Source organism: Borostomias antarcticus (assembly GCF_949987555.1).
Source record: "Borostomias antarcticus genome assembly, chromosome: 12".
Taxonomy (NCBI): domain Eukaryota; kingdom Metazoa; phylum Chordata; class Actinopteri; order Stomiiformes; family Stomiidae; genus Borostomias; species Borostomias antarcticus.
Window position 1 is genome coordinate 3014044 of NC_140245.1, and position 23120 is coordinate 3037163.

Consider the following 23120-nt stretch of genomic DNA (forward strand, 5'->3'; position numbering starts at 1 on the left):
CAGGACTGAAGAGCATCTGTTCTTCTGCATGTTTTTCGTGTTGCGTTCTTTGGGAGGAAACCCTTTAGAACACGGGGAGAACATGCAAACGCCACACAGAAAAGCCTGGAGACCTTCTTGCTGTGAGGCGACAGTCCAAGGTACTGCGCCACTGTGCCGCACGTGAGCGATTTAAGGGTTCAGCGTCTTGCTCAAGGACAATCTCGGCACACTGCCGGGACCTGGGATCTAACTAAGGACCTTGTGATCCCCAGCCGGCTGTTTGTGCAGAGAAGAGTACAGGATCTGAGAAATAGAGTATAATGAACTTTAGCCTCCTTACACAAAATACAGTATTAAAATAAAAAAATCAGTCAACATATCAGTTAATTGGTTTTTATTTTAATCTTTGACAGGTTACATAAAGCGCAGTGCAGCTCGTTTCAGTGAAAGGTATTATGGGATAGATAGCCACACTTCCCGTTTCTGAAAGATGGGAAAGACAACGCAAGCAGCCCAACAGCTGGAATGACAAAAGCCTAAACATCAAGAAATAACATATTCCCTCAGATAAAAATCGTACTACCCTTCTGCCCACTCTCTCTCTTATCGACCGACTACTTTCTTCTCTCCGAGTAAGAAACTAGTTGTGAAAATGATAAAATGTGGATGTGTTTTGCATGTTGTCTTCAGCGTTCTTCTTCTCTCCTCTCCTCCTCTAACGGAACTGCAGGGGACTGACACGCAGACCAATCACGTCCTTGCCGATCTCGGTCACCTAGGAAACACGAAGGATGATGACAGAGAGGTGATGTCATTCTAATGTGCCACATTTAATTATTTATTAATTCAGACGTACGTTGTTGTGCTATAATGTTATACAGTAGAACTTCAAGAGATCCGAACCCGTCAGGAATGAGGAATGAACTTTTTCATAACTGAAAGTGACGTCAAAATACAACAAATATTTATTTTGATTTGAATCACTAAATACCCTCCATCAAGGGCGGCCAGATTAACATTGGCACGCAAGCGGCTCTACAGCAGTGACTGAGAACCCAGCCTCACAAAACTCTAGCTAGATTTCTTTCAAGGAATTTCAAAATAAAGGTCACTTTAAAGCTCACGTTACAGTAAAATGTTCAATTTGACGGCGACTTCCAGGTTTTGACAGCAGTTCGGTTAAGACGACAGCGACAAGTCCTAATTGTAGCACTGTCATCTTTTAGAAGTAGGACTCATGGCAGGAATCGCTGAAGAAACAATGCCAAGTGCCGTGTGAAGGTCATCTAGCTATAACACGACCGACCTTGTGAAGGTCATCTAGCTCTAACACGACCGACCTTGTGAAGGTCATCTAGCTACAACACGACCGACCTTGTGTTCCTGTCAAAGCACAGAGAGCACAAGTGGCTGGTAGAATGACGAGTTGGGGTTTCTGGACTGACCTGTGTGACCCTGCACACCTGGCCCTTGTAGGTGGGGCAGTAGCAGGCCCCAGACAGGGGGCACTTCTCCACCGGCCGGCCGCGGTACAGGGGCGTGTAGGAGGCGGCGCAGAGGTCAAATGGATTGTGGGGGTCGTAGTTCAGCTGGTGGGCGTCCGTCAGGGTCTTCTCACATGCGGACAAAATCTTACGGGTCTGGAGGGAGGAAGCAGAGGGGGAGAAAAGTCGGACGTCGAAGAAGAGAGAGGTATCGTAGCGGTCTTTAAAAAAGGGTCACTGACACGCGTGCGCACACACACGTCACACACACATACCTGCTGTGCCACCTCTGGTTTGGGCCCCAGCTCGAGCAGGCGACGGGCGAAGCCGGCTGCAGTCTTGAAGTTGCGCAGTTTGAAGAACAGGTTGAGGGCCGTGCGCAGGACCAGCACCATGTGCACCGGCTGCAGGCTGCAGTGTGTGAAATACGCCGCCATCTGGAAGGCAGAGCACCCAAACGGACATTTAAACGGACGCGTCTGGCCGGCCGCAGCTCGGGAGGTGTGGCGGGTCGTCCCGACGACCGCAGGGTCGGCGGTTCGAATCCCGGCTCCTCCCGTCCACGCGTCGGAGTGTCCTTGGGCAAGGACGTTGAGCCCCGAATTGCTCCCAATGAGCAGGCTGGCACTTTGCACGGCAGTTGCCGCCATTAGTGTGAATTTGCGTGTGATTGGGTGAATGAGAGGGCATTGTAAAGCACTATGGATAAAAGTGCTATATAAGTGCAGTCCATTTACCATGTCTGGGTAGAGAATACAGTGATTAAGTAATATGTAGATATACATGAGGGTCGAAGAGGGACTTAGGATCGAGAGGTAAACATTTAAACAGAGGGAAGGAGAGATGGGAAGAGGAGAAAGGACCCGACCTCACAGAGCCTCTTCTGCTGGTCCAACGTGTCTTTGGGCAGCTTCTTCCTCTCGGTTTCCATGGTGAGGCCCACGATGTATTCCCTGCAGATGGTGATCAGCTGCTGGGCCTGGAGGAGACACGGCGTCCTCAGGTCAGACACACGCTGTCCACCGCCATAGACCACAACCGCCACGCCCGCCCCAAAACACTTCCTTCTCACCGTTTAGGAGAAGGCTCTCGGCTGAAACGCGTCGGCGTTCTGTCTCAACTGGCCAGAATGAATAGTGAAAGAGAATTTGTCTCTTATTTTCATTTAGCCTGTTCTGCTCTGTCGGTTATTTTCTAAAGACAGCCACCTACTGAATGAAATGAGTCCAGCACTGTATTCTTCGAGTATTTTTTGAGAAGCGCGCCCTACCTCCAACGCAATACAATTCCCTTTAAGACAAATTAAGTAACTAAGTATGTAGCCTAGTGGCCCATAGGGCAGGACCCTATCTCCTGAATCCTTAGCCTGAGGCAGCTTGGAGTACAAGTACACCCTCTGGACACTTAACCCCAATCCAACCCTTGATGCTGAGCGCCAAGCAGGGAGGCATTGTGTACCATTTTTATAGTGTTTGCCATGACTCGGCCGGGGATCGAACTCACAACCTCCCGATCTCAGGGCGGACACTCTAACCACAAACTCTAAGACAAAGCCAAAAAACCTAACTCACCTCGGCGATCTCCTGCTTGTTGTCGACCACGAGCAGCGGCACGGAGAGCAGGATGGCGCGGAAGCGCTCGACGGCCTCCTCGAAGCGTCCGGCGGTGGTGAGCTGGTAGCACTGCTGCAGGCGGGCGATGAGGTCGGACAGGCGCAGGCCCACGGCCGGCAGGCCCTGCTTGGCGCCGCAGTCCTTCCAGTTGCGCTGGGGGTTGCCCCGCAGGCACGGCAGCGACGGCAGGCCCAGGTAGCAGGTGCGCCCGCGCGACAGCGTCTGCATGAACAGCGAGCGGTACGGGCCGAACTGGACCACGCCCACCTGGTCGTGGAGGAGCTGAGGGGGGGAGAGGGGGGGGATTGGAAGATTGTTAGCTTACACGTGAGTGTGAGAGATGGGGGTGAGGTAGAGAGAGGGTGAGGTAGAGAGAGAGAGAGAGAGGGAGAAGTAGAGAGAGCGGGTGAGGTAGAGAGAGGAAGGGAGGGAGAGGTAGAGAGAGACAGAGAAAGAGAGAGAGAGAAAGAGATATAGAGAGAGATAACGGACAGAGAGCCAGAGACAGACAGCGAGAGAGATAGAGACAGTGAGAGATAGAGAGAGTAAGCATGTGAAAGGACTAAGCATGTGAAAGTGAGAGAGTGTAGGAGTATATGTTGTGTGAAGTTTGTGTGTGTGTGTGTGTGTGTGTGTGTGCATGCGTGCGTGCGTGCGTGGCTGTCTGGGCTCACTCTCATGGCGGTCTGTGTGTGTGTGTGTGTGTGTGTGCGTGCATGCGTGCATGACTGTCTGAGCTCACCCTCATGGTGGTCTGTGTGTGTGTGTGTGTGGCTGTCTGGGCTCACCCTCATGGCGGTGTGTGTGTGTGCGTGTGTGGCTGTCTGGGCTCACCCTCATGGCGGTCTGTGTGTGTGTGTGCGTGTGTGTGGCTGTCTGGTCTCACCCTCATAGCCGTCTCAAAGGAGCCCGCCAGGACGTGGTCGACGGGCAGCTGGGAGTTGTTGCACCACATCTGGGTGGGGCTCATCCCCTTAGTGGGCGGGACGAAGAAGCCGTCCTCAGCCCCGCCTCCCGCTCCCGCCGGCATGTCCTGGTGGTCGAAAGGAGCAGACCCTTAATGTCTGACGGTTCAGCGCTGTGATTCACTGAGCGGCACGGTGGAGGGAAGAGACGCGTTTCTAGAGGAACCAGGAAGTGTCTCACCAGCTCTGGAGGCAGGTCCAGGTCCTCCTCCACCTCCCAGCCACCTCCCTCCTCCTTCCCTGCCCCTCCCTCCTCACCCAGGCCGTCCTGGGCATCCATGAAGCCATCTGAGGGAGGGAGGGAGAGGGAGAGAGGGAGAGAGAGAGAGGGAGAAGGAGAAAAGAGAGAAAGAATGAGATGAGGTGAGAGTCCATGTGCCGTTTTCAGTACCAGGATCCTCCCTCTCAATCACCTATTGTATTCATATTTTGCTACTCTTGCACTTTGACCTCAGCACTAGATTATGCTCTTAGTCATTTGTTTTTGAAAGGAGGTGCACTCGTGACTTCTGGTGAGTAGTAGTACACTGACTACCTACGTCAAATGTAATTATTGAAGGTGGCTTTGGATAGAAGCGTCTGCTAAATGAATGTAATGTAGTGTAATGTAATGTAGTGTAGTGTTGTGTCTTTCTCCGGGTGGTCCGAGGAGAGACGGACCTTCGTCCAGCTGCAGCTCGGCGTCCTCCCCCCAGCCCTCGCCCCCGGGGGCCTCCATGTCCAGATCTGCCGCCATCTGACCCGCCTTCCCTGCAACACACACACACACACGCGCACGCACAGACACACACACACATGCAAACACACACACACACACACACACACAAACACACACACACACAGACGCGCACACACACGCACACACGCACACATATTTAACTTCAAATGAACAAATACAAATGGTTACCTGGGATTTGTAAGGCCCCAAAAGCCCAAATAAGCCTCTTCAAAGCAAATAATATTTCATGGAGCACAGCCTCAGTGTGTAACAGCCTGATAGCCTAACCCAGTACCAGGGCCGCTGTGTGGAGGACGTACCCTTGGCTGATATGGCTCCCTCGAAGAAGCCCTTGGACACGGTGAGCAGGGGCCAGTTGGTGTCCAGGGGGTTGATGGGTGGCGGGGGCTGCAGCAGCTGGGCGTTAGGGTCCACCTCCGGCACCTGGGAACCAAGGGGCCAAATATCACTCAGGCTCTGTGAGCACCTTTCTCAAATGGGTGTGTGTGTGTGTGTGTGTGTCTTGACTGCCGTCGTACCGTCTCCTTCTCCGGGTCAAAGGTCTCCTTCAGGGCCTCCGCCTCCTCGTCCATCCCGTGAGTGGCGGCCGTCAGGTAGGCCAGGGATTCTGAGCAACACACAGGTCACAAGTGAACACATCCCTGTCAACACCGGCAACGTCACACACAGACGAGAGAGAGAGGGTGAGGTAGAGAGAGAGAGAGAGATGGGGTGAGGTAGAAAGATAGAGATGGGGTGCGAGAGAGAGGAGAGTGAGGTAGAGAGAGAGGGAGAGGGTGAGGTAGAGAGAGAGAGAGAGAAAGAGAAGGTGAGGTAGAGAGAGGGTGATGTAGAGAGAGAGACAGAGAGGGCGAGGTAGAGAGAGGAAGGGAAGGAGGGTGAGGTAGAGAGAGAGAGAGAGATGGGGGTGAGGTAGAGAGAGAGATGGGGGTGAGGTAGAGAGAGGGTGAGGTAGAGAGAAAGAGAGGGAGAAGTAGAGAGAGCGGGTGAGGTAGGGAGAGGAAGGGAGGGAGAGGTAGAGAGAGAGAGAGAGATAGAGGGAGAAGTAGAGAGAGCGGGTGAGGTAGAAAGAGGAAGGGAGGGATGGGTAGAGAGAGAGAGGGAGAGAGAGAGAGAGAGAGAGAGCTGAGCTATGAAGGAGAGCAGGACTCACTCTGTCCACAGTTCTTGAGGATGCGGACTCTCTCGCTGACGTCCCCCAGGTACAGAGCCCCCTGGTAGTGACCACTCATGTCCTTCCTGATCTCAGCTACAACACAGAGAGGGGACACATCAGCCCCTCACACACACACACACACACACACACACACACACACACACACACACACACAGACACAGACACAGACACACACACACACAGCCCCTCACAAACACTCTCACAAACGCGCGAAGCAGCGCACGCGCAAACTCTCTCTCTAACACACACATAACCTCTCAAACACACAATCTGTCTCAAACACACACACTCTCTCCCAAACACACACACTCCCTCCCAAACACACACACACACACAGGCCCTCTCCCAGCGTGTTCTGTTCGTCGGCCTCACCGATCTTCATCATCTTGCGGAGCTTGGCCAGGTTGCCGGTGATGAGGTAGAGGAAGGTGAGCTTGTCGAAGTTCTTGGTCCTCTGGTAGCACATCTCCACCACCTGGTGGTGACCCTGCAGCAAGGCCGCCTCCCCCAGGCGCTCCCAGCAGCTGCGCTCGTCCAGGGCCTTCGCCGCCTCCAGCGCCACCTGCAGACACGGAGGGACACTCGCTCTATAAGATAAGACCTGAGATATAACTGTAATGATCTCCCTGGGGGAGACATTTGGGCATTACAGCAGCAGAAGGACAGAGCAGAGGTACAGGATAAAATCAAGCATCAATGGGTCATATAACACAAAATATTAGCATAAAAACATGAGAACTATGAATAAATAACTGCTATAAAAACCTATAAATATTTATATTTGAGTGGACACAGGGCAGGGTCACCAAAAAAAGCCCCCCTAAACCCTTATCCGAAGGCCCTATTGTAAGCATCCGAGTGACATTCCCGCTCAGCCAATCAGACAGGAGTCGAGACGGATGTTCGTCCCGGTCCTCTCAGCTGCCTGGAGGAAGTTGCGTCATCGCGAGAGTCGACTTCCGGGACCCACGCAGGCCGTGGGGTTGTTCCCAAACCCACCTCGATGTTGCCGCACTCCAGGGCCAGGCTGAAGCGGGTCTTCTCGTCCTTGACGAAGTGCAGCGCCACCTCGGGGTACCCCTTCTTCTGCAGGTAGGCGATGATGGACTGACCCACCAGCTTGGCGTTACGCACCATGTGGAGAACCTGGGGGGGTGGGGGGGGGTTTCAGGAGCAAAAAATAGAAGAAGGGGTCGCTAGTCAAGAAGGTGTTTTCAGGAGCAAAAAAAAAAAAACACAAAATAACCAGACGAAAAAAAGCTACACACACACACACACACACACACACACCTCCTCGTATTTGCGGTTGACGAGGGCCAGTTTGAAGCGGTACTCGGTGGGGTCGATGGTGAGCACCCGTGGACGGCACTCCCGGTCCAGACAGTAGACGCTGTTCCCTCTCACCCTGGTCACATAGATGGGCAGGTCCAGGGTCCGGATGATCCCGTGGTCCCTACAGAGAGAGAGAGAGGGAGAGGGAGGGAGAGACAGAGAGGGAGAGGGAGAGAGAGAGAGAGAGAGAGAGAGAGAGGGAGGGAGGATAGAGAGTATAATTACATGTACTGGTTAGCCCACTATTGCAAAAGGAGATCAGATTTGGGCTACATAATGTGGAGTGTAACAAGGTTGTTATCCTGAGGTGAGGGTGTATTTGATGTGGTTGGGGGTGGTGTAGATGTGGTTTAGATGTGGTTTGAGGTGGTGTAGGTGTGGTTGGAGGTGGTGTAGGTGTGTTACCCGGAGGTCAGGGCGTATTTGATGTGGTTGGAGGTGGTGTAGATGTGGGTGGAGGTGGTGTAGATGTGGTTGGAGGTGGTGTAGGTGTGGTTGGAGGTGGTGTAGGTGTGGTTGGCGGTGGTGTAGATGTGGTTGGAGGTGGTGTAGATGTGGTTGGAGGTGGTGTAGATGTGGTTGGAGGTGGTGTAGATGTGGTTGGAGGTGGTGTAGATGTGGTTGGAGGTGGTGTAGATGTGGGTGGAGGTGGTGTAGATGTGGTTGGAGGTGGTGTAGATGTGGGTGGAGGTGGTGTAGATGTGGTTGGAGGTGGTGTAGATGTGGTTGGAGGTGGTGTAGGTGTGGGTGGAGGTGGTGTAGGTGTGGGTGGAGGTGGTGTAGATGTGGTTGGAGGTGGTGTAGGTGTGGGTGGAGGTGGTGTAGATGTGGTTGGAGGTGGTGTAGATGTGGGTGGAGGTGGTGTAGATGTGGTTGGAGGTGGTGTAGATGTGGTTGGAGGTAGTGTAGGTGTGGGTGGAGGTGGTGTAGGTGTGGGTGGAGGTGGTGTAGGTGTGGGTGGAGGTGGTGTAGATGTGGGTGGAGGTGGTGTAGGTGTGGGTGGAGGTGGTGTAGATGTGGTTGGAGGTGGTGTAGGTGTGGGTGGAGGTGGTGTAGGTGTGGGTGGAGGTGGTGTAGATGTGGTTGGAGGTGGTGTAGATGTGGTTGGAGGTGGTGTAGGTGTGGGTGGAGGTGGTGTAGATGTGGGTGGAGGTGGTGTAGATGTGGTTGGAGGTGGTGTAGGTGTGGGTGGAGGTGGTGTAGATGTGGGTGGAGGTGGTGTAGATGTGGGTGGAGGTGGTGTAGATGTGGGTGGAGGTGGTGTAGATGTGGTTGGAGGTAGTGTAGATGTGGTTGGAGGTGGTGTAGATGTGGGTGGAGGTGGTGTAGATGTGGTTGGAGGTGGTGTAGGTGTGGTTGGAGGTGGTGTAGATGTGGTTGGCGGTGGTGTAGATGTGGGTGGAGGTGGTGTAGATGTGGGTGGAGGTGGTGTAGATGTGGTTGGAGGTGGTGTAGATGTGGGTGGAGGTGGTGTAGATGTGGTTGGAGGTGGTGTAGATGTGGTTGGAGGTGGTGTAGATGTGGGTGGAGGTGGTGTAGATGTGGGTGGAGGTGGTGTAGATGTGGGTGGAGGTGGTGTAGATGTGGGTGGAGGTGGTGTAGATGTGGTTGGAGGTGGTGTAGATGTGGTTGGAGGTGGTGTAGGTGTGGTTGGAGGTGGTGTAGGTGTGGTTGGAGGTGGTGTAGGTGTGGTTGGAGGTGGTGTAGGTGTGGGTGGAGGTGGTGTAGATGTGGTTGGAGGTGGTGTAGATGTGGGTGGAGGTGGTGTAGATGTGGTTGGAGGTGGTGTAGGTGTGGTTGGAGGTGGTGTAGATGTGATTGGAGGTGGTGTAGGTGTGGGTGGAGGTGGTGTAGATGTGGTTGGAGGTGGTGTAGATGTGGGTGGAGGTGGTGTAGATGTGGTTGGAGGTGGTGTAGGTGTGGGTGGAGGTGGTGTAGGTGTGTTACCTGGAGGTCAGGGCGTATTTGATGTGGTTGGAGGTGGTGTAGGTGTGGGTGGAGGTGGTGTAGATGTGGTTGGAGGTGGTGTAGATGTGGTTGGAGGTGGTGTAGATGTGGTTGGAGGTGGTGTAGATGTGGGTGGAGGTGGTGTAGATGTGGTTGGAGGTGGTGTAGATGTGGGTGGAGGTGGTGTAGATGTGGTTGGAGGTGGTGTAGATGTGGGTGGAGGTGGTGTAGATGTGGTTGGAGGTGGTGTAGATGTGGTTGGAGGTGGTGTAGATGTGGTTGGAGGTGTAGATGTGGTTGGAGGTGGTGTAGATGTGGTTGGAGGTGGTGTAGATGTGGGTGGAGGTGGTGTAGATGTGGTTGGAGGTGGTGTAGGTGTGGGTGGAGGTGGTGTAGATGTGGTTGGAGGTGGTGTAGATGTGGTTGGAGGTGGTGTAGATGTAGTTGGAGGTGGTGTAGATGTGGTTGGAGGTGGTGTAGATGTGGGTGGAGGTGGTGTAGATGTGGGTGGAGGTGGTGTAGGTGTGGGTGGAGGTGGTGTAGATGTGGTTGGAGGTGGTGTAGATGTGGTTGGAGGTGGTGTAGGTGTGGTTGGAGGTGGTGTAGATGTGGTTGGAGGTAGTGTAGGTGTATTACCCAGAGGTCAGGGCGTATTTGATGTGGTTGGAGGTGGTGTAGATGAACACGCCGCTCTCGTCCCAGGCGCCGCTCTTCACGCGGATGTTCTCGTGGATGTTACACAGGCTCTCCAGCTTGCGGTTGCAGATCATGATGGCTGCCGAGGAGAACGGAGGAGAACGTCAGATTCCCTACTCTGGACAGACAGGTTAACAGAAGCTACGGAACGGAAGAAAGGAAATCGAGAGGATCGAAGGCAGAAAGAGAGTGAATCTGAATCAAGTTTCCCAAAACGCTCCTAGTAACAGAATCCTCTCATAGTCGTGGCCTTAAGTGGGACTTCATCTTGGAGTCACACAGCTTTAAAGCTTCTTTGATTTAACATCATTATGAAATAAATATACATTCCACACTGTAATGGTTATAGAAAATTACACCAACGGCGTTAAGATGGATCCCTTATAGCCTCGCAAATTCTGTCTGCTACCATCTGCACCGGGTACGATCACACAACGTGCCTAAGCCATCAACGTAGCTAACATGAGACGGAAGTAACTAGCGTGCGTAGGCACGTTTGGCACAATGGCCGCTGATCGTCGCAAAACGAAAAAGTTGTCTGTGGCACAACTCACCCCATGGCAGCAAAACATTATAAAGAAACATAAGCACAGATAACTGTTAATACCCCAAATATACATCCATGTTCTTTTACAGTGTCTTCATTTTCTCCACCTCTTGCAAAGGCCAAATGTTATGTTATGTCTCTGTTTTTCCTGCAGGGGGCGCTTCATATCGTTCACCAGTGTGCACGTGTACCGTCAGTGTACCCACCGTGTTTGGCCAGCAGGGCCACGTGGCTGGTGTCGGCGCTCCACACCACGTACTTGACCTTGGCGATCTTGACGGTGGCCAGCGAGCGCTTCTGCTGCACGTCGAACAGCGTGACCCCGTCGGCGTCCCTCAGCAGCAGGGAGCCGGTGCCGGCGTAGAAGATCTCCTCGCAGCTGGGAACCTGCACCTTCTTCACGATCTCGTTCTTCAGGTTCTTGATCAGCAGCTAGGAGGAGGAGCGGGATGAGGACAGGACAGGACGGAAAACATGAGAATAAAAACGGAACAGAACTTTATTAAAGCTGCAGTGTGGTTTTATTTCGCCGATGAATTCCACTAGATGGCAGTAAGAGATCTGTTTACAAACGAATGGCTAAAATGAACAGCCAGAGCCATATAAGGCACGGGGGGGCGGAGCCAGCTATTGACAACACAGGCAGAAATGCTTGAACAACAACAGAAAGGCGACCGATAGGGATGAGTCACTGAGGTAGGAGACTATTACGACGCTATGGCTCAGTGAAACAATATGATATCAGGTGGTTTTAATTAGTTTTGACAAAGTGAATAAAATCAATGACTGCAGCTTTAAGTCTGAAGGAAATCTACGTGTCCGTCCGGCGGACTCTTACCGAGTGCATGCGATCCAGAACGGCAAAACGGTTCCTCGCAACCCAGACCGCCGTCAGGCCGGACGACCTCTTCCCCTCGGGAGCTGGACAGGAGGTGAGATCGTCACATGAATCAATCTCAGCCTAACTAGGATCCATGTGTGGACATGGGGGCGGGGCCGTCCCCACCAGAGCTACTAGGTAGAGAGGAGTCTTACCGTCAGGGTTCTGGGAGTCGCTCTCTTTAGGGATGGAGTACAGGTCGTAGGTGCTGTTCTCCAGGTTGGTGGCCCTCTGCAGACGGCGAGAGGAGGTTAACGAGTAAAGAGGAGGTGTGTGTGTGTGTGTGTGTGTGTGTGTGTGTGTGTGTCAGATAGATGAAGACTCACAGTGCAGAGCAGGACAGCGTTCTCTGCCGGGTTGTAGGACATGCTGAAGACTGGGAACTTTGAACCGCTAGGAAAACAAAAACACTAGTTAGTTAGCGCCCACGCACAAGTCACAACACGCAGTCCCTCCTATCCGACACACACACACGCGCGCACACACGCGCGCACACACACACCTGCGCAGCTGCATGACGGCGGTGTCCTTGCTGCTGTTGAAATCGAGCTGGCGCAGGAAGCGGTCCTTCACGTAGTAGAGCATGTTGCCGTAGACGGCGTAGGCGGGGCGCTCGCGCTCCAGCTTGAACACCAGCATCCCGCTGTCATGACCTAGCGACGGGACAGGAAGTTAGAATCTGTCATGACCTAGCAACGGGACAGGAAGTTAGAATCTGTCATGACCTAGCGATGGGACAAGACGACAGGTTAGAATCTGTCATGACCTAGGGAGGGGACAGGTTAGAATCTGTCATGACCTAGGGAGGGGACAGGTTAGAATCTGTCATGACCTAGGGACGGGACAGGTTAGAGTCTGCTATGACCTAGGGAGGGGACAGGGCATTAGAATCTGCTGCTAACAAAGCTACGTTTGATACAGCAATAGAACACGCTGTGAACGCTAAACGTTAAAACTCTACCGCTTAAGTTAACCTCAATCTGTGTGTCTGTGTGTCTCTGATGCGCGTCTGCCTGAAGGCGTGGGTTACCGGCGGCGAACAGGTTGAGGTTGGGGTGCGCCCCCAGCACCCAGAAGCGGTCATGGTCACGGCGGAAGGTCTGGACGCCGGTCCTCTTGGACATGTCCCACACGCGGATGCTCTTGTCCTCCGAGTTGGACAGGATGAGCTCCTGGCGGGGGTGGAAGACGGCGCAGGATACATTGTTGTAGTGACCGCGACACGTGTCCAGCTCCCACGCCTTGGACTCTGGGGTACGGAGAGGAGAGAGAGACAGGGGAACGGGGGTTTAACGTAGGACCACAACGGAAACAAGTTTTTAACTTTATCGTGTTCATCCTCAATGCTTTTAGTCATACACAAGATTCTGTGGTGTATTTTTAGTGTCGTCAAATAAATCTTTAAACTACTGTAAACTAAACTAGCGTACTTGATAGGGCTGGGTTAAAAAAATCGATTCATCGATTCTGAATCAAATCTTTTATTTAATGAATGAATGAATAAATGAAGGAATGAATAGTTCATTCATTCATTCAATGATTCATTCATTCATTCATTTCTGGAAATCAGTATCGATACCCAGCCCTAGTCATGTAATTAAGGTTACAGCTAAAAAAAAAAACAGGTTTTAGTAACACTAACCGAATCGATATTGAATTGAATCGAATCGTGATAATCGATTCTGAACCTTGTGAATCAGAATCGAATCGATTCTTGAAATTCCACTCGATACCCAGCTGTAGTACTTGAGAAAGACCTGGCTTAAGACATGCAGCCATGGTGGTCACTGCTCGAGTACGGTAGGACACGGTCCTCTCTCTGCACTGTCATTTGCACTGTCCTGTCTTTGCACTGTCCAGTGTAGTCCTTGCACCCTGTTTAATGTTGTCCACCCATCAGTGTTATGCACCAACTGACCACAACAAATTCCTAGCATGTGTAAAAATCTACCTGGCAAAATCAAATCTGGTTCTGATGGTCGTAGAGAAGCACACACACTCACTCACACACACACACACACACAAACTCACACACAAACACACACACTCACCGTTCATCCTCCAGATCTTCACCTGACGGTCGTCTGCTCCGGAGACGATGAGGGGCATGCTGGGATGGAAGGCCGCCCAGTTGACCCCGCGATCGTGACCCTGAAGAAAGGGGGGAGGGGGATTATTACAGCGCGGAATCACTGTTCCTTCCTGGTCAGTCAGTCACACTTCTGTGTCTGTCTGTGATGCCAGACAGCAAGTGACCTTAACGGTTGTGACCCAGACAACCTGGCCCCAGACAGTGTGGAGTGAGGTGGAGGATGTTGGTCAATGGCTAACGCACTTCATAAGGTCTACGGACTGAGCCAAAGGCTGTGTTCCAAATCAAATACTTCTATTTTTTACTGCCAGTACTACAGCTGCCCCTAGAATGTATGTACTTTGCACGCCGTATGCATTAAATTGGGACATACTACCTTGTCATAACATTGCACCTTGAAATTTGACCACATCCGTCGCAGTCCATGAAGCGACATTCGCCCAGAACTGGGATTCATCATAATGCCTCCGGCGCGACTAGCATATGTGATGTAATTTCCGCTGCGCACAGGATTGTGGGTCAGAATAGCCAGAATAGTGTGCTGGCTTGCATACTGCAAAATACGACCGGATGTAGTAGGACATCCTGTTTTTTTTTTTTGCCATTCTGCATGTAGCATACAATGTTTTGGGACATACTACATCCTTCTTTAGCATACTATATAGTATGGAAGTATGCGATTCGGAACGCAGCCAAAGTGCTCCTAGACTGAAATACTTAGACCTTTCCTCCTCTGAGCGCCGACTCACCTCGAGGACGTGCTTGACGACGGCGTCGGACGCCCCGAACAGATCCACGCCGGAGATGCCGCGCACCTCCGTCTCCACGGCGCCCGGAGACAGGTTCTTCTTCCTCAGACCTGGAACCAACATTCACAGCACCGCGCACAAGGTGTGGAGGGGGGGGGGGGGGCCCGTATACATGTTACACAGGGGAATGGCCACATACAGGGGAGGGAGAAAGAGGACGGAACAGGAAACACGTTAACACGCGCTCAAACAGAATTACCAGTGAGGACGATGAAAGAGTGCGTGATTGGTTGGATTGTTTTTGCACAACGGACACAACAGCGTCTGCTGGACCACTGGACACACACCAGGGCAGAGAGAAACGCCAACGCGACCCTTGTTCTCTGTGTGGTTCCGACTCAAGTAAAGGAACAATCATGATTAGCATCTTCGTCATCACACTGAGTTGAGTAATTTTTAAAAATCACACAAACCATAAGAGTATCACACTGCCATTGTATCACAATTTTAAAATTGCACGATTAAAGTCCGAGACTCAAGTCAGAACCCACGTAGAACGGAGGCGAACACGGGTCACACTGGCGCCGCCCACTGCCCGCTAATCATGGGGTGGACAGACAGTCCAGCAGAGGGAAGAGACTCAGCGATGAGGAGGAACAGAACTAGGAACCCATGTGCAGGGGTGGATGTTTCCAGTAGGAGCGAGCGTACAGGGACAGGGTGGATGGGGGGGTGGATTTTGGCTGATGGACCGCTGGGTGGGGGGTGGGTTTGGCGCCCGGGGGTTGTAAAGAGATGCTCTGATGGGGCGTTGGATGTCAGGAGGAGCGTGAGTAGATGTCGGAGAGGGCCATGCTTGGGTTAGAGGTTTCCACAAACAAAACATCTTGCTGCAGTATTGTTTGAGCCATGCGTCAAGAGTTAACGTTAACTGACTAAGGTTATGATTTACCAATGGAGCAGTAGAGCATTCATTGGTCAGTCAAATCTATTCTGAAGGGTAATAACATTATAAAGTATTACCATGGGCACTTGACAACATTTACCTATACCCAATCATGAATATCTATTGAGGAATGGATTAATCAATGAGGTTAATGCATCAGCCAGTGCTAAGTTTGTAAATTGTTCATGGACTAGTTAGTGCTGCACAATAGGGTGTTGTTGATGATGACTGATATTATTTACAGAGCAATAATAGTCATGTGTGCCATCTGAAGCATACATGCATTCAGGGCGGTCCAATAGCAAGATACTCATCATGCATAGAGAACAGGGTGAACCATGAGAGGAATTGCACACATCCAAGCAACGAATCAATGAGCTGTGCGTGTGTGTGTGTGTGTGTGTGTGTGTGTGTGTGTGTGTGTGTGTGTGTCATTGTGTGGAGAAAGGACTTGGGGATCTGTTAATGGGTTAATGAGGAGAAGTAGAAGGCATGTTCAGTGATGGAGAGAGACAGGCAAGAAAACCCTCAAAGACAAGTAGATAGAAAGTTGATATCAAAACATGCAGAATCACAAGAACACCTCTCCCATATACACTCTACTTTACCTACGTCTTTACTGTTACTTTCTGAAACTCATCTCATCTTCCTTCTCTCTCCACTAGGGTTGCAAAATTCTGGCAATATTCACAAACGTCCCATGGAAATTACGGGAATTGATGGGAATAAACTGGAAAAGTGAATTTATTCCTGTTAATTCCAATACATCTCCAGTTTATTCCCATTAATGGGAAGTTTGTGAATATTCCCGGGAATATTGTAACCCTACTCTCCATCCAACATTTCTCTGAGAAATCCGAGCTTACATGGCTGGGTTGTGCTTGTTTGTAATCCCTGTTCTTAACCTCGTGCTTCTCCCTCTATCTCAACTTAGGGGAGAGGTGTTTTTGCAAACAGCCCACAGAGATCCTTTCTCTACAAGCAGGAGAGAGAGAGGGGGGTCCCGCCCGCCCCCCCCCCCCCCCCTCTCCTCTCCGTACCACCCCGCCCCCCTCCCAGCCCAAACATTCCAAACCCCGCCCCCAACCCTCCCCTCCAGCCTATCCCGACGCCCTCACCGGAGATATCCCACACGCGCACGGTCTGGTCCAGGCTGGCAGACACCACCAGGTCCTCAGACGGGTGGAACTGGGCGCACATCACGTAGTGGTTGTGTCCCGTCAGCACGCTGGGGAAGAGAGCCAGAGACACAAGTACGTGAGAAACCAACACACCCAATCTACAGGTCACATCACAGTATGCGCGCACCTCTTACAATGATCTCGTAGATAGCTGGCTAACGTTAGCCAATTCATAAACAAATACTTCGGCCAACTGTCGTAATGGCGTCATTGTTTATTTCTGCCCTCACGCACCTCTTACAATGATCTCGTATCTAGCGGGCTAACGATAGCCAAGTCATAAACAAATACTTCGGCCAACTGTCGTAATGGCATCATTGTTTATTTCTGCCCTCAGGATGCGTAGGCATGAGCATTGTGTGTACACAGTGGAATTGGTCTATAAAACGATGCAAAAAGCATCAGTGTAGACCTATACATCAGTGAAGTGAAATATGTTAACTGATTTCAAACGAAGCATTCAAAGCGGCTAACAGAGCCGTACCAGACACAGGTCCTGGACTGCCAGTTCCAGATGCGGATGGTCTGGTCGTCCGAGGCGCTCAGAATCCAGGGATACTCCTGCAGGCAATGGGAATGTATAAAAATGTATATGTGGCTTCTGTGGACTTCTATGCAAATGCTGAAGGAAGATCAACTTTGACCACCAAGGTCTGATCTTTAGAGTGAATGAGCGTGGAATAGAGAATAGCTTATTTTTGCAGTGTAAAGACTCACATGATGGAAGAAGGTGGTGCGGATGTAGTCCAGGTGGCCGAGGAGAGTGAAGAGGCAACGACGCAGCTTGTAGTTCCACACCTGGGAGAGAGAGGGAGGGAGGGGGAGAGAGAGAGAGAGAGAGAGAGAGAGAGAGAGAGAGAGAGAGAGAGAGAGAGAGAGAGAGAGAGAAACAGGAACATACTGAGATACATTTTCTGATTATCCTAAATGTTTTGTTTAACTCTGGGAATAGAAAGGGTTCACTGTCTTCCAGTTCCAGTGAGTTCATCATTGAACTTCCATCAAAAGATATAAGAGTAAAGGTGTGTGTGTGTGTGTGTGTGTGTCTCACCTTAATTTTGTAGTCATCTCCTCCAGACACAAACAGAGGCTGCTGCTTATGGAAATCAATTCCTCTGACAGGACCTTTATAATACAAACACAGTTTCAGACATCAACAATACATATCAATATCGATGTAGACTCAAGTATTTGATAATGTTCTTCTTACCATCATGCTCGTCAAACTTGTCAATCAATGTGCACATCCGATAGTCCCACAGCTGGATGACTCCGTTATGCAAACTCGCCAGGATCCACGGCCGCTTGGGATGAAAACTCAGCCCTAATGTTACGGGTGATGAAGACAGCTTCATTTAGTATACAAGTACCCACTCCGAGGCAACTTATTAAGTATTAACTACTGCTGTACGAGCTAGATAGCCATCAAATCAAATGCACTAGCGACTGAACTCAGAAGATGACAGCGAACATTGCCTCCCTACTGTGGCTAACCGAGCTTTCTAGCAAGCTAGCTACAGTATCTCGTTGCAAGGTTAGCTACTAGGCCACCATAGCCAGTAAACATTTTTAATGCAAATAAGTCTGACTTTGAATACAGGAAGGATAATCAGTTTTATAAATAAATTCCTCCTGCGTATTTACAGTAGAATAGCTTTAGTTATCGCTTGTTAGCTAGCTAGCTCCATCTTGATGTCGTTGGCTAGCCAGGAAAGCTAGGCTACTGGCTAGTGAGCTAGCTGGGGAGTTAGCTTACCTTTAACACGGGCAGACTTCGTTTCAAACTTAGTCAACATCTTGACTAGTTTAAGTGCACTGTATATCAATCAACTACAGTACTATTAATCAATTAAACAATGGAAATATAGCAAATAAAACGTATTCTTGGGAGGCAGATTGACAACTAGCCTCTTCTCCCTACTGCTTTTTCCTGACACGTCGACCTGTGCAGCTTCCTGTTTGAACAATAAAGTTGATTCAAGCAGTCTGACGCAGAAAGCTCCACGAAGGCGAATTTACTGAACCTGAAATGTATGGAATGGATCAAGCATTTGGCATTATAATATTCTTTATGGATGAAAATCACTCCTGCTCTAGTCTACACAGATTGTCTGTGCACTTTCTGATCCTGATGTTCATGGCATAATCATGTTCTTTATGATGAATCCTCACAATATTATCTTATAATAAAACAATAACAGAACAGTCAAATAAAACAGCAGAATTTAGTTATGTATTGTTAGTTTATTCCATAATATATTCCAGAGTTATTTACAAAGTATGACAACAAAAGAACCATATGTCTGGAAGGGCATATGTTGATTGAGCAGCTTGGCACATAGACTAGGTCTCAGTCTGCCTAATCTCCAATGTTATCTATTATGATTTCTCAACCTGGGGACAAGGATCGGTGACTGCTTTGTATGCCATCCACACTTTTCACCAGCGTGACATTATTTAGATATAAGTCATGATTGAGCACACACAGGTAATGAAATGCACTGTAGCACCCTATTCAAATAACCAATCATGTCAATACTCAAATTATATGGTATATAAACACCCCTGCTAACAGTCAATGTGCTGTGCCAGCTTTGTATAGACTCCCACACCAGGAATACCATTCCATGAATTCTGCCGGTTCAGCGAAACAATGGCAAACACAAGGGGTGTACTACTTGCACAGTAACTCCACTCATCATCGAGGCCACAGAAAAGGCCTCTGGGAATCGTATTATTTTCACATCACCTCAAATCAACACCTATATTGGACATATAAAACCAAAAGGAATGAGTATGTCAATTTATGTATGAGTATGTCATGTCTCACTGATGGATATTATGAAATTATCATGAGTTATTACTCAATTTTCTTTTTTAATAGGCTAATTGACATAAGGGTTGGAAAACATTTATATTAATATATATGTAGTATACAGTCATGGATGATGAGAAATCCAAATTTCGCAAATCTAAAATTCAGTGCTTTGGAAACTGTGTTTATGTTTTGTTGAGTTCAATTATAAAACTGAGCTCCACCTTTCTTCAAACAGCATCTCTGGAGAACTATGCCTGCTTTGGCAAACTAGCAATATAGGTAGCTGGCCAAGGTACATACAGTTCTGGCCTCCTCATCATGTTGTAAGACTTCAAATGAACAATAATGAACCCTTTCTAATTCTTAAGAAAAATTGCCAAGGCACTGATCCAACCAATTTCAGCTGTTTGAGAAATCCTACCATGAGGCAAAACAGTAGTTAGCGTCCACATCAAACAGGAAGCTGGTCAGTCAGATGAGCTGCATATGAGAGGAATGCTACCGTAGTAAACATGGTGAACTATGAGTGACTGGGAGGAACTGCTTCTGACAAACCAAAGCGGGTCAATTTAAAGTCAGTCGTGCGATCGGTGAGTTAACGACTTTTAAAGAAGGGGCGTGGTTCAGATTGGTTTGATGCATCTCCCCTGACAGTGCTTTCCATTCAGACACGTCAGAGACGCCTCCTCAGGGGAGAGCACGGTGCACGGTCTCATCGTCCTCCTCTTCCTCCTGCCCCCGTCATGGTGGTCTTCCCCTCTCACTGGTCCTGTGGTGCACCGTCCCTGGCTTCTGTGCATCCAATGAACTGGCTGCTCTGAGGTCACATGATCGAGCACTGCTCCGCTGCCCCGGCCCCAGAGGCTCCTGGGAGGCTGAGTGACTCGAGGTCAAAGTTCAGGCCAGGCGGCTAAGGAAGACAAGACAAGTAGGGAGGGGGGGGGGGTCATTCAACACTTCCTCATTCAGGTGTCTCACGTTGACATAAAGAGAGATCACGAGAAACTGAGCCCTTGCTAACTCACCGCTTCGCCTGCCAGCTCTTTGGGTGGTTGGCCCAAGTCTTGTAACTGAGAATACAAAGGCAAATCATCTACCATCAATATATATGAATGCTTAACTGAAATAACAATAATCAAAGAATTTGTATCATCAAGTACATGAATTACCAACAGCCCTTTTTCTTCTTACCTGCTGCATGAGTTCCAGAATGCTCTCGAAGGTGTTCTGCTCCCCCTCCTTCTCAAACTGGCTGCAGATCTCTCCCATGATCCTGGCCTGCTGCTCGTAGCGCTGGTACTGGTCTGGGGGGAGGGACTGCCTGTTGCTGTCCAGCCAATCAGGGTACTGGTTGGGGGTTGAGTGACAGTCAATTATCCAATTAGAAACGGATTGGCGAATGAGATTATAGAAAATAACAGTCTGCTTTAGGGGTGTTTCAAATAAAGTATGCACAAGTACACACAAGCACAGATATCCCACACACCTTTTCTGTGATCTCTTTGAGAGATGGGTAGAGCACTTCCTTAGACAGGAGATTCTGCATGATGGACTGCATGATAGGCAGGATGTTGCCCTCTTCCCCGCCCCCCTCTCCGCCTTCGTCCAATCCCAGTCCTTCTAGAGTCTTTACAAGGTCCTCTCCGGCCAGTCCTGCACTCTATGACACAAAACAAGTCCAGATTAATTCATAATAGATTTGTGTGTAACATTGTCTATTTTCAATGTTAGTCCAATGTCAGCGGACCTACCTGAAGGTTGTCTGCATTTTTCGCCAGTCCGCTGAGGGTGTCTTTTAGACAAGAGGTGAATTCTTGTTGGGAGGCCACATCAGTGCCTGTTAAAAATGAACATTTGAAGATAAACAAATTGAAAATATGGAAATGTGGACCAGAGATAGACACATGCAGGTAAGAATGAATAGGGGCTTCTTCTTCTTCTTACCGACTTTGCTTGCAGCCTCTGACAGTTTATGAAAATGTTCAAGCAGCTCTGGTTCCTCCTGCGCGAGTTCGGCCATGGCTTTCTCCCACTCCTCCTTCGCCTCTGAGGCCATCTCCCCTTCGAACAGCGACTCGAAGAACTGACTGTCCTCCAGCAGGGGGGGCTAGAGAGACGTACACCACCATCACTAATCACCTCCTCCTCCTCACACCATTAGGACATTCAGAGAAAATTGGTGATATACAAGGTAGTTCAGTTAGGTTAGTATTAAGGTAAAATGAAGCAACATCACGAAATGACTCACTTTGGCTGCATCTGTCTTAGCTGCCTGGGGGGCAGCAGCAGCTGCGGGGGCCGGGGGCGCCGTGTTCGTCTTGTCGAAGTCATCGAGAGCACCTTCAAAACAGAGAAGACAGGGGATACTGAGATGCAGAGGCAGAATTTCATGGAGATGATATGGTGGTGGAGGCGTTGAGAAGAATGAGAACGAGCAGACAGAAATGGATGAATCCAGTTTATGCCAACTATGTGTGGCTGGCTATACCCTTAAAGAAGGTGTTGCTGAGTCTCATGCTTGTCAAATCCAACACATCACGGGCGATAAATGGTTCTACGATAAATGGTCTGTGAAACGCTAGCTCCAGTATTTTTTTCTTTTTTCCCCCCAATTAATTTCAAGGGCAAAGTGATCTGCCATCCATTACAACATCGGGCCAGACATAGTAGGCAAGCTACTAGCCTCTTAACTACAACTCTAACGTCTGACCTCCAGCTTGCTTTATCCATGATAAACGTCGGAAAAATACGTACATTTGAGAGAGAGAGAGAGAGAGAGAGAGAGAGAGAAAGAGAGAGAGAGATTAGCACACAGGTCGAGCATTATAGCTAGCTAGCAAGCCAGGCAGGCAGGACTAAACTACCACATTCCTTCTCATGTCGCATTAAAGACAATCTTTGCCTGAAGTGATGCACTAGCAAACAGTTTATCAACTGATACTTCGATGACTAATGTCAAACCTTACTGTCCAATAACTCGTCCAACTCAGAATCTTGTCCAGTTGACGGCTCTGATGATCCTGACGCCATCTTCTCTTTTTGCAAACAAGTTGCCGTCGCAGCAAAATTACGTAGGCAGTCTGGAATGCGTCACATGACTGGACAGCCCCAGGGCCAGTGACAAGAGGTCAAATAGATAAGCGAATGCTTAGAATAGACCACAGAATTATGATTAATATTTGGAAACCTAAGAATGTGCTATCTGAGTTTTTTTTTGTCCAAATGGAGTTAGTAGCCTAAGATTACACTTGATTATTGGATGTTTGTATAATATATTATATTATGTTATCTAGGCCATGGTTTTGGGAAGAGGGGGGGGGGGGTGCAGTTTGGGGGATTTAAATGGATACAAATTCAACTCATCTCCCAAACTAAAGCCCTCCCACACACACACACACAAACACACACACACACACACCAAGGTCTTGGGAAATCTTTGACCATGATCACCATGTGAATTTACTAAATTTGCGCAGCGGCTGACCTTGTAGAGCAGGGCTTCTGACTCCATAGAAGCCAGGCCACCTGATTATATTATGAAAATGGGCAAAAGAGTCTCTTCAACACACACACACACACACACACACACTTCTCTCTCTCTCTCTGATTGCACAAGTGTTAGCCCTGCATATGCACGACTGCACATCGGATGCTTCCATCCCCGTTCAGGAAGTGCGAGTTTGAGTCATATGATCTCACTTTAATGTCGATAAATAAATAGATGGTTTCTAGGGAAACTGTATCTTAGTAACCTAGGCCCTACACAAATAATGTTCACATTAGAACTTCCACATTTTCTGCACTGAACACATTTAGGCCACCCAACTAAACAAAAGGTGTACAGGCCTTTAACAAGTCAAATAAGGGAAATGTAGCTATTATTCATAAAGCAATAAGCTATTTTTCAGCGCCAGAACAAAAATACCAGTTTGCTCATTTTCGTGCTACTCAAGTGAACAATCGACCTATCTA

General features: G+C 49.5%; 2 protein-coding genes across 2 annotated transcripts; both read right to left on the reverse strand.

Moving 5' to 3' along the window:
* Positions 1-378: 378 nt before the first annotated feature.
* Positions 379-18255, reverse strand: copa (COPI coat complex subunit alpha). The gene is made up of 29 exons (XM_084446572.1): positions 18087-18255; positions 17541-17654; positions 17382-17455; positions 17048-17128; positions 16815-16891; positions 16268-16377; positions 14204-14313; positions 13414-13513; positions 12393-12611; positions 11865-12015; positions 11689-11755; positions 11518-11593; positions 11321-11403; positions 10689-10914; positions 9876-10014; positions 7251-7413; positions 6960-7106; positions 6333-6522; positions 5937-6032; positions 5302-5390; positions 5083-5206; positions 4705-4794; positions 4226-4332; positions 3966-4112; positions 3038-3361; positions 2335-2445; positions 1742-1903; positions 1428-1622; positions 379-757 (listed from the first exon to the last, which is right to left on the reverse strand). Exons 1-29 carry the CDS (start codon positions 18124-18126, stop codon positions 698-700), a joined length of 3672 nt encoding a protein of 1223 aa, XP_084302698.1. The 5' UTR covers positions 18127-18255; the 3' UTR covers positions 379-697.
* A 327-nt stretch (positions 18256-18582) lies between these two features.
* On the reverse strand, positions 18583-22181 carry pex19 (peroxisomal biogenesis factor 19). The gene is made up of 8 exons (XM_084447453.1): positions 22115-22181; positions 21397-21488; positions 21093-21255; positions 20900-20985; positions 20635-20808; positions 20340-20495; positions 20174-20218; positions 18583-20058 (listed from the first exon to the last, which is right to left on the reverse strand). The coding sequence occupies exons 1-8, from the start codon at positions 22176-22178 to the stop codon at positions 19972-19974; spliced, it is 867 nt and encodes a 288-aa protein (XP_084303579.1). The 5' UTR covers positions 22179-22181; the 3' UTR covers positions 18583-19971.
* Between the last annotated feature and the right edge of the window lie 939 nt (positions 22182-23120).

Excerpts from the sequence above, each read along its gene's own strand:
- copa (XM_084446572.1), bottom strand. The coding sequence starts at position 18,126 with ATGTTGACTAAGTTTGAAACGAAGTCTGCCCGTGTTAAAG. Across the intron at positions 17,456-17,540 it reads CAAGTTTGACGAGCATGATG|GTCCTGTCAGAGGAATTGAT; the intron begins GTAAGAAGAACA and ends TGTATTATAAAG. Across the intron at positions 11,756-11,864 it reads GCCGTCATGCAGCTGCGCAG|CGGTTCAAAGTTCCCAGTCT; the intron begins GTGTGTGTGTGC and ends TTGTTTTCCTAG.
- pex19 (XM_084447453.1), bottom strand. The coding sequence starts at position 22,178 with ATGGCGTCAGGATCATCAGAGCCGTCAACTGGACAAGATTCTGAGTTG. Across the intron at positions 20,809-20,899 it reads AAAATGCAGACAACCTTCAG|AGTGCAGGACTGGCCGGAGA; the intron begins GTAGGTCCGCTG and ends TTTGTGTCATAG. Across the intron at positions 20,059-20,173 it reads AAGAGCTGGCAGGCGAAGCG|CCGCCTGGCCTGAACTTTGA; the intron begins GTGAGTTAGCAA and ends TGTCTTCCTTAG.